This window comes from Fistularia commersonii, chromosome 23, assembly GCF_037954325.1.
Source record: "Fistularia commersonii isolate RoL2024-O1a breed Wild chromosome 23, RoL_Fcom_v1.0, whole genome shotgun sequence".
NCBI lineage: Eukaryota > Metazoa > Chordata > Actinopteri > Syngnathiformes > Fistulariidae > Fistularia > Fistularia commersonii.
Genome location: NC_141306.1, coordinates 417,297 through 430,390, shown reverse-complemented (window position 1 = coordinate 430,390; position 13,094 = coordinate 417,297). Strand labels below are relative to the sequence as shown.

Below are 13,094 nucleotides of genomic sequence, written 5' to 3'. Positions count from 1 at the left end.
TGCGACGCTTCGTCTTTTCAGAGGAACATCTTTCAGGGCCTTTTTACAGAAACAGGGAACGCAAGGGAGCGCTGGTAGCCGCCGACCAATCAGGGAGCTTCGAAGTGGAGATGTTGGAGTCACGTGACCGGTGCCTTTCAGAAGAAACCAGGAAGACGAATCAGAAGCAGACAAATCCTGATCAGGTGATCAGTTTTACTTTGATTCATCATCTCAGAGACATTTCTACCAGAAAATACGTCAAAAATATAAAAGCTACGACTTGGGTACTTGAAAATAGACAAGCTAGCACTTGAGTTCTCTGAATATTTGGTGGTGTGGGAGAGGAGTTTCCTCCAGGAGGCAGCAGAAGCACAGGGTCTCCTCCAGGCCACCAGGTCCTGGACCTTCTCCTAAGAAGGTTCCCCTTTAGCGCAGGAGGGAACGTTCCGCTCCAGAACCTCGGAACCCCTCCACGTGCGCTGCGCCGTGCACGGGTCCCTCAAGGCTCAGTGCAGGCCCGAGGCCAGGGAACGGGCCATGTGACCCGAGGTGGCCTTCATCCTTCGAGCTGCCCTGATGGCTCTGTTCAGGGACGAGTCCAGGTCCGGACCCTCTCGAGACCGGGACCCGTGACCTCTGACCTCGGGGGGACGGCCACGGCTGTTGCTAGGAGACAGGAAGAGAGGCTGGGCGGGGCAGAGCCTGGTCAGAAGGTAAGGAGGACAAAGAGGACGAGGTCAGGAGAACCGACCAGAGAAGAAATGTGAATGAACCTGTGTGTGTATGTATGTATGTATGTACGTACGTGTGTGTGTGTGTGTGTGTGTGTGTGTTTGTATGTATGTATGTATGTATTTGAGTGTATGTATGACTATATATGAATGTATGTATTTGTGTTTGTGTGTGTGTGTGTGTGTGTGTGTGTGTGCATATGTGTTTATGTGTGTTTGTATGTATGTATTTGTGTATATATGACTATGTATGTGTATATGTATGTATTTGTGTTTGTATGTGTGTACACATATGTATGTATGCATGTATGTATTATGTACACTACGTGTAACTGTGTGTATGGATTTGTGTATGTGTATGTATATATGTGTATGTGTGTGTGCACGTATGTTTTTGTGTGCATGTATTTATGTGTGTGTGTGTGTATGGCTGTATGTGTGTGTGTATGTAAGTATGTGTGTGTGTGCGTATGTGTTTATTGATGTATGTATTTGTGTATGTGTATGTATATATGTGTATGTGTGTGCGTGTATGTCTTCATGTGTATGCATGCATGCATGTATGTAAGTATGTTTGTATGTATATATGTGTGTGTGTTTGTGTGTGTGTGTATGTATATATGTGTGTGTTTGTATGTATGTATATGTGTATGTGTGTATATGTGTATGTGTGTATGAATGTATGTATGTATGTACAAGTGTGTGTGTGTGTGTGTACATATGTTTGTATGTATGTATTTGTGTACGTAGTTATGTATGTATATATGTATGTGTGTGTGTGTGTGTGTGTATGACTATTTTTGTGTGTATGTATGTGTGTGTGTGTATGTGTTTTTGTATGTATGGATGTATGTATGTGTATGCGTGTATTTTTTGTATGTATGTATGTATTTGTGTCTGTCTGTGTCCCAATGTGTGTGTGTGTGTATGTAAATGTATACATTTATACATACATATTCACATACATTCATGCATGCATACATAGACATACATACCTACATACATTCACAATCATACATACACACATTACATACATGCATACATACATTCACAATCATACATACACACATTACATACATGCATACATACAATCATCCTGAAATCCTGGTCATTCTTTCAATATATCAAGAAAGTCTAAAATATAAAGTTTTATAACCAGTTTAAAACCATCAAACAGGGTAAAAATGCTAAACTATACAATCTATTGTTATTGATCAGACAGTTATCGGTGTCGGTGCAGCCTGACTTACTGTAAAATGCAGCTCATTTAGGATGATCAAACTACAGGTTCAGTCATAAATACATACATATTTCTTCACTTTCTGAGAAATAAAAGTATATATCTTTTTCCTCAACTGTGACGTTGCCGTTATGGTTCCGCAGTTTGAAATTCCTCTGACAATATTTGCATAACTATCTGTTTTAAACTAAACTGTCATAATAAATATTGTGTCCAAGAGGGAACACGTGTAAAAGTGGTTATGGAATATGAATTAAGGAGTTGTTATAAAAGCTTTAAAAAAAGTTTTAAATGTTATAAACGTTAATCAGTTATATCTTGTTTTGACTGAGCAGAACGCTTTCTTCGTCAATATTAATGAGCTCAAAACAAGATCTACTACATTTTCTACTGATTTTTTTAATCTATTATTATCAACTTATTATTATAATACATACGAACAATTAACATTCGGCACAGGAAATGACGTATTTCATTTTCCTACTTTTCGACCGAGGTTATAAATTAAGGGGCGTGGCCAAGGGGCGGACCGGAAGTGGAGCCGAGCTAGCCGAGCAGCGGGAGAGTTGGACGCCGGTTCCGGGAGACAAACAAATTTAACCGTTTTTCCTGATTAAACGGCTACACTTCAATGAAAGCGTAACTGTCCAACAAAACAAATTCACCAGAGAGAGTTAGTGAAATTTGTAACCGTATATTTTGTTTCATTCGCAGGTGAGACGTCGGCGGGCAGCAGGTAAGAGACTATTAGCATTAGCACCGAGCTTCTTTGCTAGCTCTGGTCAGACTTGCTGTTTACTTCTGTGTCTTAAGTGTTGAACAATCAAATGTAAAGGCTGCAATTGCTGAAGTTATTTAGTGCATCAGTCTGTGAAAACCTCTCTGAAGTATTTGCATGTTCGTAAAAATTCCCAGATTACATTGCGATGTGTGGTGAAGGTTGGCTGCAAAAAGACACAATAGATGTGTGTGAATGAGAGGAACTGAGGAGGAACTGAGGAGGAAAGGTGAGGCTGCAGGATGGAGAGGTTGAGAGGGTGGAGGATTTGAAGTACTTTGGTTTTTGGGTTGTTGAGAGGAAGAGGGTTCCCAGAAAGTTTTAAATGGTAGAATTAAAAACTTAGTCTCCCCAACACTTGTTACTCAATCCTGTTAAATCACTCCTTCTCATCGATCAGACGTTTAAAACAGAAAGTTCAATTAAATCTCACTGTGACATTCTTAAGTTGTTTTCAGTCTATCTGTTGTTCTGTCTGCTGGGTTGTGGGATATTTTTCCTCAGCAATATGAATTGCAACATTTTACAATGATGAAAATGATAGATAGCAAAACCAAAATGACTCAGGGTTTGGATCGGATTTAAAGAAAAAAAATATGCGTTACATTTCCTGTTCAGCACATGCATTTTAAATCGCCAAAATGATGAAATGAATTTCGCTTTTTTTAGTTTTCAGAATGACGTCTAGAAATTGGGCCAAAGTCAACTGTAAATGTTTTTCAAAATTGAAATATAAATATAATATCCTTCAAGCTGTCATTGAATGTTGTGATGTAACGTCTGCCTGACCTCCTCGAGCGACTCTGATAGTTTGGTGTGGATTCCAGTCGCAGTCATTGAAGAGTAACTTCATTTGTGACCACAAGGCCGGAGCCCAACCTTGATGTTGAATAAAGTTCTTTTCCCATCATTTTGGAGCCTGTGTTATATCTATTTTTCTGTACCTTTTTGTGTTGTATATTTTAATGATGATAAATAATCAATGTGTATGTGTGTATGAATGTATATATGTATGCATGTGTGTATGGGTATGCATGTATGTGTGAGTATGTGTAAATTTATACTTTTTTACATACATGTACACATACATTCATTTATACATTCACACATTCATGCATGCACACACAAACATATATGTATATATAAACACATACATTCATATATACACGCATACATACACTATAGGACTCAAATACAATGCATACATACAAAAACACAAACACACACATACAAAAACACAAACACACACATACAAGCAAATACATCCATACATCGATTGATAACCTACATACATTGCGATTCATACAATCACCCTGAAATCTTGGTTAACAATATAATTTTAACATTACAACATTTTTAATAATAAATGTTTTTCCTTTTCTATCGGGGACACACTCACGCTTCAGCCCCCCGCCTCCGCGGGTGACGAGGGGTGGCCGGCGCCCATCTCTCAGCCTATAGGGCCGCCCTGGATTGCACAGGGCCACTCACACCATTCATTCCTAGGGACAATTTACAGTTACCGATCCACCTAAATGCATGCTTTTGGCCGGTGGGAGGAAGGGAAGAACCCACGCGGACACGGGGAGAACATGCCAACTCCACACAGAGGCAACCACACACAGTGGTTGATGTGGGGCTTGAACCCGGGTTGCTTTGCTGTGAGGCCACAGCGCTGACCGCTGCGCCACCGAGCCGCCCGAGCAACAAACCTGCGGACGTTGCATTTGGACTTCGCATATGAACAATTTGGACTCGTTATAAGGACATTACACCAATGTTGGATCAGCCTGGAGCGTGCTTTTACACTTTCGTTGGGAGTGGGACTCCCAATCCAGACCTCCATGGAGTCATACATTTGAGTTCCATGATGTGGTTTTCATGTCAGCACATTCAGCTATGTAAAGAGCAGAGTGTCTCCACTGTATGTCGCTTTGGATTAAAGTGTCTGCCAAAAGAATGTCTCCTGTTTCGTGAGAATATTTCATTTGTTCACGTCTAGGATCTGTAATTTTAGTGTTCCTTTTATTTTGAGCAGTGTGTGTGTGTGTTGATTTTGACACAAGTCCTGTGTGACTGATATATATGATATATGTATGTATGTGTGTATATATGTCTGTATGTATGTATGCATGAAGGTATGTTTGTATGTATGTATATATATGTAAGAATGTATATACGTGAGAAAGTAAGTATGTATGTATGTATATATACGTAAGAATGTATGTATGTGAGAAAGTATGTATGTATGTAAGTGTGCATATATGTATGTATTTATGTATGTATGTATGTACGTAAGTAAGTATGTTTGACTGAGAATGTTTATGAGAGTATGTATGTATTTTTGTATGTATGTATGTAAGTGTGTATGTATGTATGTATATATGTAAATGTATGTATATGTTCATTATGTATGAATGTCTGAATGTATGTATGTATGTGTATGTATGTATGCATGTATGTATGTGAGAATTTATGAATGTGAGAATACATCTATATATTATTGTATATATATGTTTGTATTTATGTATTTATGTATGTATGCATGTATTTATGTATATGTAAGTATATATATGTATATGTGTATATATGTAGGTGTGTGTGTATGTATGTATTTATTAATGTACGTATGTATGAGAATGTATGTACAAAAATACATACAGAAAACATTCTCACATACATATACATACGTACATACATATATACATACATACAAACATACACATATACATATATATACAAACATGCATACACACATACATATATATGTACATACATACAAAAATACATACTTACATATATACATACATACATAAACACATACATACATATTTGAAAACACACATATATACAAAGATACATACATACATAAATAAATACATAAATACACACATGATGTCAATCATACATACATGCATGCATACATAAAAACATACGCATATACATATATACATAAAAACATGCATACACACATACATATATATGTACATACATAAAAAAATACATAAATACATACATACTTACATATATACATACATATATAAACACATACATACACATGTGAAAACACACATATATACAAAGATCCATGCATACATAAATAAATACATAAATACACACATACTTTCAATCATACACAGATGCATACATACATACATACACTGACACATACATACAAGCATACTTCCAAACTAACATATTTACAAACATACAGATGTACATACATACACACATATAAACATACATACATACATACATAAATACAAACATATATACAAGGATCATGCATACATAAATACGTAAACACATACATACATACATACATACTTTGAATCATACATACGTACATGGATACATATATTCATACATACATATATACATACCCTTATACACATAAACTTTCAATCATACATACATGCATATATACATATAGACATTCACATATTCATGCATTCACATATTTTTTCATACATACAGCCATGCATAAATATATATATATATATATAAATATATATATATATATATATATACATACATACATAAACACACACATTCATGGATTTACGTATATTTTCATACATATATACATACATGCTACATACCTACCTACCTATATAAATACATACATACATAAAGCATACATACATACTAACATACATATATACACACATACTTTCATACATACATACAAATATACAAACAAACATACATGTATGTATGTGTTTTTGAATGTATATATGTATGTATGTATGTATGTATGTATGTATATATGTTTGGTTTTACATACATATGTATGTATGCATGTATGTATATGTATGTGTATGTATGTAAGTGTGTATGTATGGATGCATGTATGTATATCTGTATGTATGTATAAATGTAAGTATGTATATATGAATGTATGTATGTATGTGTGTATTATGTATTTATGTGTGCATGTATGTTTGTATGTATGTATGTATGTATATATCCTTGTATGTATAAATATATGTATGTATGTAAGTATGTATGTATGTATATGTATGTATGTACGTATGTATGTTTATCTCCATGTATGTATGTAGGTATATATGTATGTATTAATGTATGTATATATATCTATGTATGTATGTATATATGAAGGCATGTATATATGTTTGAATATCTCCATGTATGTATATATGTATGAATGTATGTATGTGAGAATGTATGCGTGTATGTGTGTTTGTATTGTATATGTATGTATGTATGAATGTATATATGTGTTTGTTTTTATATATAGATGTATGCATGTATGTTTATGTATGTATAACTCCATGTACGCATGTATATATGTAAGTATGTATGTATGAATGTAGGTATGTATGTATGTATATGTATGTATGTATCTACGTATGTATGTATTAATGAATGTATGTATGTATGTGTGTATGTATGTATGCATATGTATGTATGTATGCATATGTATGTACGCATGTATGTATGTATGTATAACTCTATGGATGTGTGTATGTATGTAGGTCTGTATGTATGTATATATGAATATATCCATGTATGTATAAATGTATCTTTGTATGTAAGTATGTATGAATTTATGTGTGTATTTATATATATATGTACGTATGTATGTATGTTTGTGTATGTATGTATGTATGTATGCGAATATGTACGTATGTGTGTATGTATGTATGTATGTGTGTGCATGTATGTATCCATGTATGTATGTAGGTATATATGTATTTATGTATGAATGTATGAATGTTTGTATTTATTTATGCATGTTTGTATGTATCCATGTATGTATATAGGTATATAGGTATATATGTATGGATGTATGAATGTATGTATTTATGTATGTATGTATATATGTATGTTTGTATGTATCCATTTAAGTATGTAGGTATATAAGTATGTATGTATGTATGTGTGTGTATGTATGTATGTATGTATGTATGTGTGTATGTAAGTATGTATGCATATATGTATATGTATGTACGCATGTATGTATGTATGTATGTATAACTCTATGGATGTATGTATGTATGTAGGTCTGTATGTATGTATGAATATATCCATGCATGTATAAATGTATCTTTGTATGTAAGTATGTATGTATGTGTGTGCATGTATGTATGTATCCATGTATGTATGTAGGTATATATGTGTGTATGTATGAATGTATGAATGTTTGTATTTATTTATGCATGTTTGTATGTATCCATGTATGTATATAGGTATATATGTATGGATGTATGAAGGTATGTATTTATGTATGTATATATGTATGTATGTATGTATGTATGTTTGTATGTATCCATTTAAGTATGTAGGTATATAAGTATGTATGTAGGTATGTATGTGAAAATGTTTGAATGAGAATGTAGGATGTGTTTTTGTATGTATGTATGTATCAATGAATGTATGTATGTGTGTATGTATGTATATGCATGTTTGCATGAATGAATGTATGTATGTATGTATGTATCTCCATGTATGTATTTATGTATGTGTATGTAGGTTTGTGTGTAGGTATGTATATGCATGTTTGCATGTATGAATGTATGTATGTATGTATCTCCATGTATGTATTTATGTGTGTGTAGGTGTGTATGTAGGTATATGTATGTATGTATTTCTGTATGTATGTATGAATGTATGGATGTGCATGTATGTATCTTTGTATGTATATATCCATTGATGTATAAATTCTTGTATGTATGTATGTACGTATGTATTTATGTATGTATATGTATGTATGTATGTATGTATGTATGTTTATCTCCATGTATGTACGTATGTATGTATATATGTATGTATGTATATCTCCATGTATGTATGTAGGTATATATGTATGTATGTTTTAATGTATGTATGTATATCTATGTATGAATGTATATATGAAGGTATGTATGTATGTTTGTATATCTCCATGTATGTATATATGTATGAATGTATGTATGTGAGAATGTATGCGTGTATGTGTGTTTGTATTATATATGTATGTATGTATGAATGTATATATGTGTTTGTTTTTATTTGTATATGTATGCATGTATGTTTATGCATGTATAACTCCATGTACGCATGTATATATGTAAGTATGTATGTATGAATGTAGGTATGTATGTATGTATATGTATGTATGTATCTATGTATGTATGTATGTGTGTATGTACGTATTAATGAATGTATGTATGAATGTTTGTATGTATGTATGTACGTATGTATGTATGTATGTATATATGTATGTATGAATGTAGGTATGTATGTATGTATGTATCTATGTATGTATCTATGTATGTATGTATATATGTATGTGTGTACGTACGTATTAATGAATGTATGTATGTATGTATGTTTGTATGTATGTATATATGTATGTATGTATATGTATGTACGCATGTATGTATGTATATAGGTCTGTATGTATGTATATTTGAATATATCCATGTATGTATAAATGTATCTTTGTATGTAAGTATGTATTTATTTATGTATGTATGTATGTGAATATGTACCTATTTGTGTATGTATGTATGTGTGTGCATGTATGTATGTATCCATGTATGTATGTAGGTATATATGTATGTATGTATGAATGTATGAATGTTTGTATTTATTTATGCATGTTTGTATGTATCCATGTATGTATATAGGTATATATGTATGGATGTATGAATGTATGTATTTATGTATTTATGTATGTATGTTTGTATGTATCCATTTAAGTATGTAGGTATATAAGTATGTGAAAATGTTTGAGTGAGAATGTAGGTATGTGTTTTTGTATGTATGTATGTATGTATGTATGTATTTACGTATGTGTGTATGTATGTATATGTATGTATGCATGTATGTATGTATATATATGTATGTATAACTCTATGTATGTATGTATGTCTCTATGTATGTATATATGAATATGTCCATGTATGTATAAATGTATCTTTGTATGTAAGTATGTATGTATTCATGTGTGTATGTATATATATATGTATGTATGTACGTATGATTGTGTATGAATGTGTGTATGTATGTATTTGTGTGCATGTATGTATGTATCCATGTATGTATGTAGGTATATATGTATGTATGTATGTATGTATGAATGTTTGTATTTATTTATGCATGTTTGTATGTATATAGGTATATATTTATGGATGTATGAAGGTATGTAATTATGTATGTATATATGTATGTTTGTATGTATCCATTTAAGTATGTAGGTATATAAGTATGTATGTATGTATGTGAAAATGTTTGAGTGAGAATGTAGGTATGTGTTTTTGAATGTATGTATGTATGTATGTGTATATGTATGTTTAAATGTATGTATGTATCAATGAATGTATGTATGTGTGTATCACTCCATGTACGCATTATATATGTAAGTATGTACGTATGTATGTTTATCTCCATGTATATAGGTATGTATGTATATATGTATGTGTGTATATCTCCATGTATGTATGTAGGTATATATGTATGTATTAATGTATGTATATATATCTATGTATGTATGTGTATATGAAGGTATGTATGTATGTTTGAATATCTCCATGTATGTATATATGTATGAATGTATGTATGTGAGAATGTATGCGTGTATGTGTGTTTGTATTGTATATGTATGTATGTATGAATGTATGTATGTGTTTGTTTTTATATATATATGCATAAATGTATGTTTATGTATGTTAAACTCCATGTACGCATGTATATATGTAAGTATGTATGTATGAATGTAGGTATGTATGTATGTATATGTATGTATGTATGTATTAATGAATGTATGTATGTATGCGTGTATGTATGTATGCATATGTATGTATGCATGTATGTATGTATGTATAACTCTATGGATGTGTGTATGTATGTAGGTCTGTATGTATGTATATATGAATATATCCATGTATGTATAAATGTATCTTTGTATGTAAGTATGTACGTATTTATGTGTGTATTTATATAGATATGTACATATGTATGTATGTTTGTGTATGTATGTATGTATGTATGTGAATATGTACGTATGTATGTATGTATGTGTGTGCATGTCTGTATCCATGTATGTATGTAGGTATATATGTATTTATGTATGAATGTATGAATGTTTGTATTTATTTATGCATGTTTGTATGTATCCATGTATATATATAGGATATATGTATGGATGTATGAAAGTATGTATGTATGTATGTATGTGAAAATGTTTGAGTGAGAATGTAGGATGTGTTTTTGTATGTATGTATGTATGTATGTATAAATGTATGTATGTATCAATGAATGTATGTATGTGTGTATGTATGTATATGCATGTTTGCATGTATGAATGTATGTATGTATGTATCTCCATGTATGTATTTATGTGTGTGTGTAGGTGTGTATGTAGGTATATGTATGTATGTATTTCTGTATGTATGTATGAATATGTGGATGTGCATGTATGTATCTTTGTATGTATATATCATTGATGTATAAATTCTTGTATGTATGTATGTATGTATGTATGTATGTTTGTAAGTGTATATGTATGTATCTATGCATATATGTATGTATATGTATGTGTATGTATGCAAGTATGTATGTGTGTTTGTATCTATTTATGTATGTGTATATGTATGTATGTATGTATCCATGTATGTATGTAGTTATATATGTATGAATGTATTAATGAATTTATGTATGTTTTTATGTATGTATGTATGTATAATTACATGTATGTATGTCCCTGTGTATGTATGCATGTATGTATAGATGGATGGATGTTAGGATGTGTGTATGTAGGTATGTATGTCTATATATGTATGTATGTATGTATATATCCATGCATGTATAAAAGTATGTATGTGTGTATGTATCCATCTATGTATGTAGGTATATATATGTATGTCTATATATGTATGTATGTAAATATGTATGTATGTATCTATGTTTGTAAGTGTGTATCTATGTATGTACTTATGTATGTATGTGTGAATGTATGTATGTATGTATGTACGTATGTATTTATGTATGTATGTAAGTATGTATGTATTTATGTATGTATATGTATGTATGTTTATCTCCATGTATGTACGTATGTATGTATATATGTATATCTCCATGTATGTATGTATGTATATCTATGTATGTATGTATATATGAAGGTATGTATGTATGTTTGTATATCTCCATGTATGTATATATATATGAATGTATGTATGTGAGAATGTATGCGTGTATGTGTGTTTGTATTATATATGTATGTATGTATGAATGTATATATGTGTTTGTTTTTATATGTATATGTATGCATGTATGTTTATGCATGTATAACTCCATGTACGGATGTATATATGTAAGTATGTATGTATGAATGTAGGTATGTATGTATGTATATGTATGTATGTATCTATGTATGTATGTATGTGTGTATGTACGTATTAATGAATGTATGTATGAATGTTTGTATGTATGTATGTACGTATGTATGTATGTATGTATGTATGAATGTAGGTATGTATGTATGTATGTATCTATGTATGTATGTATGTATGTATGTGTGTATGTACGTATTAATGAATGTATGTATGTATGTATGTTCGTATGTATGTATATATGTATGTATGTATATGTATGTACGCATGTATGTATGTATAACTCTATGTATGTATGTATGTATGTATGTAGGTCTGTATGTATGTATATTTGAATATATCCATGTATGTATAAATGTATCTTTGTATGTAAGTATGTATGTATTTATGTATGTATGTATGTGAATATGTACCTATTTGTGTATGTATGTATGTGCATGTATGTATGTATCCATGTATGTATGTAGGTATATATGTATGTGTGTATGAATGTATGAATGTTTGTATTTATTTATGCATGTTTGTATGTATCCATGTATGTATATAGGTATATATGTATGGATGTATGAACGTATGTATTTATGTAATTATGTATGTATGTTTGTATTTATCCATTTAAGTATGTAGGTATATAAGTATGTATGTATGTATGTATGTGAAAATGTTTGAGTGAGAATGTAGGTATGTGTTTTTGTATGTATGTATGTATGTATGTATGTATTTACGTATGTGTGTATGTATGTATGTATGTACGCATGTATGTATGTATGTATAACTCTATGTATGCATGTATGTATGTAGGTCTCTATGTATGTATATATGAATATATCCATGTATGTATAAATGTATCTTTGTATGTAAGTATGTATGTATTCATGTGTGTATGTATATATATATATATGTATGTACGTATGTTTGTGTATGAATGTGTGTATGTATGTATTTGTGTGCATGTATGTATGTATCCATGTATGTATGTAGGTATATATGTATGTATGTATGAATGTATGAATGTTTGTATTTAT

At 31.3% G+C, this 13,094-nt stretch overlaps 1 protein-coding gene across 5 annotated transcripts in view; it reads right to left on the bottom strand.

The window, feature by feature from the left end:
• Nucleotides 1-160: 160 nt before the first annotated feature.
• akna (AT-hook transcription factor) overlaps nucleotides 161-13,094 on the bottom strand; it is a 35,144-nt gene continuing 22,210 nt past the window's right edge. For all 5 annotated transcript variants that reach the window (XM_086171069.1, XM_086171074.1, XM_086171073.1 and 2 more), the window contains one exon: nucleotides 161-684. In XM_086171069.1, the coding sequence (XP_086027195.1) occupies nucleotides 489-684 (196 nt within the window). In that variant the 3' untranslated portion in view covers nucleotides 161-488. The remainder of the gene's footprint in view (nucleotides 685-13,094) is intronic.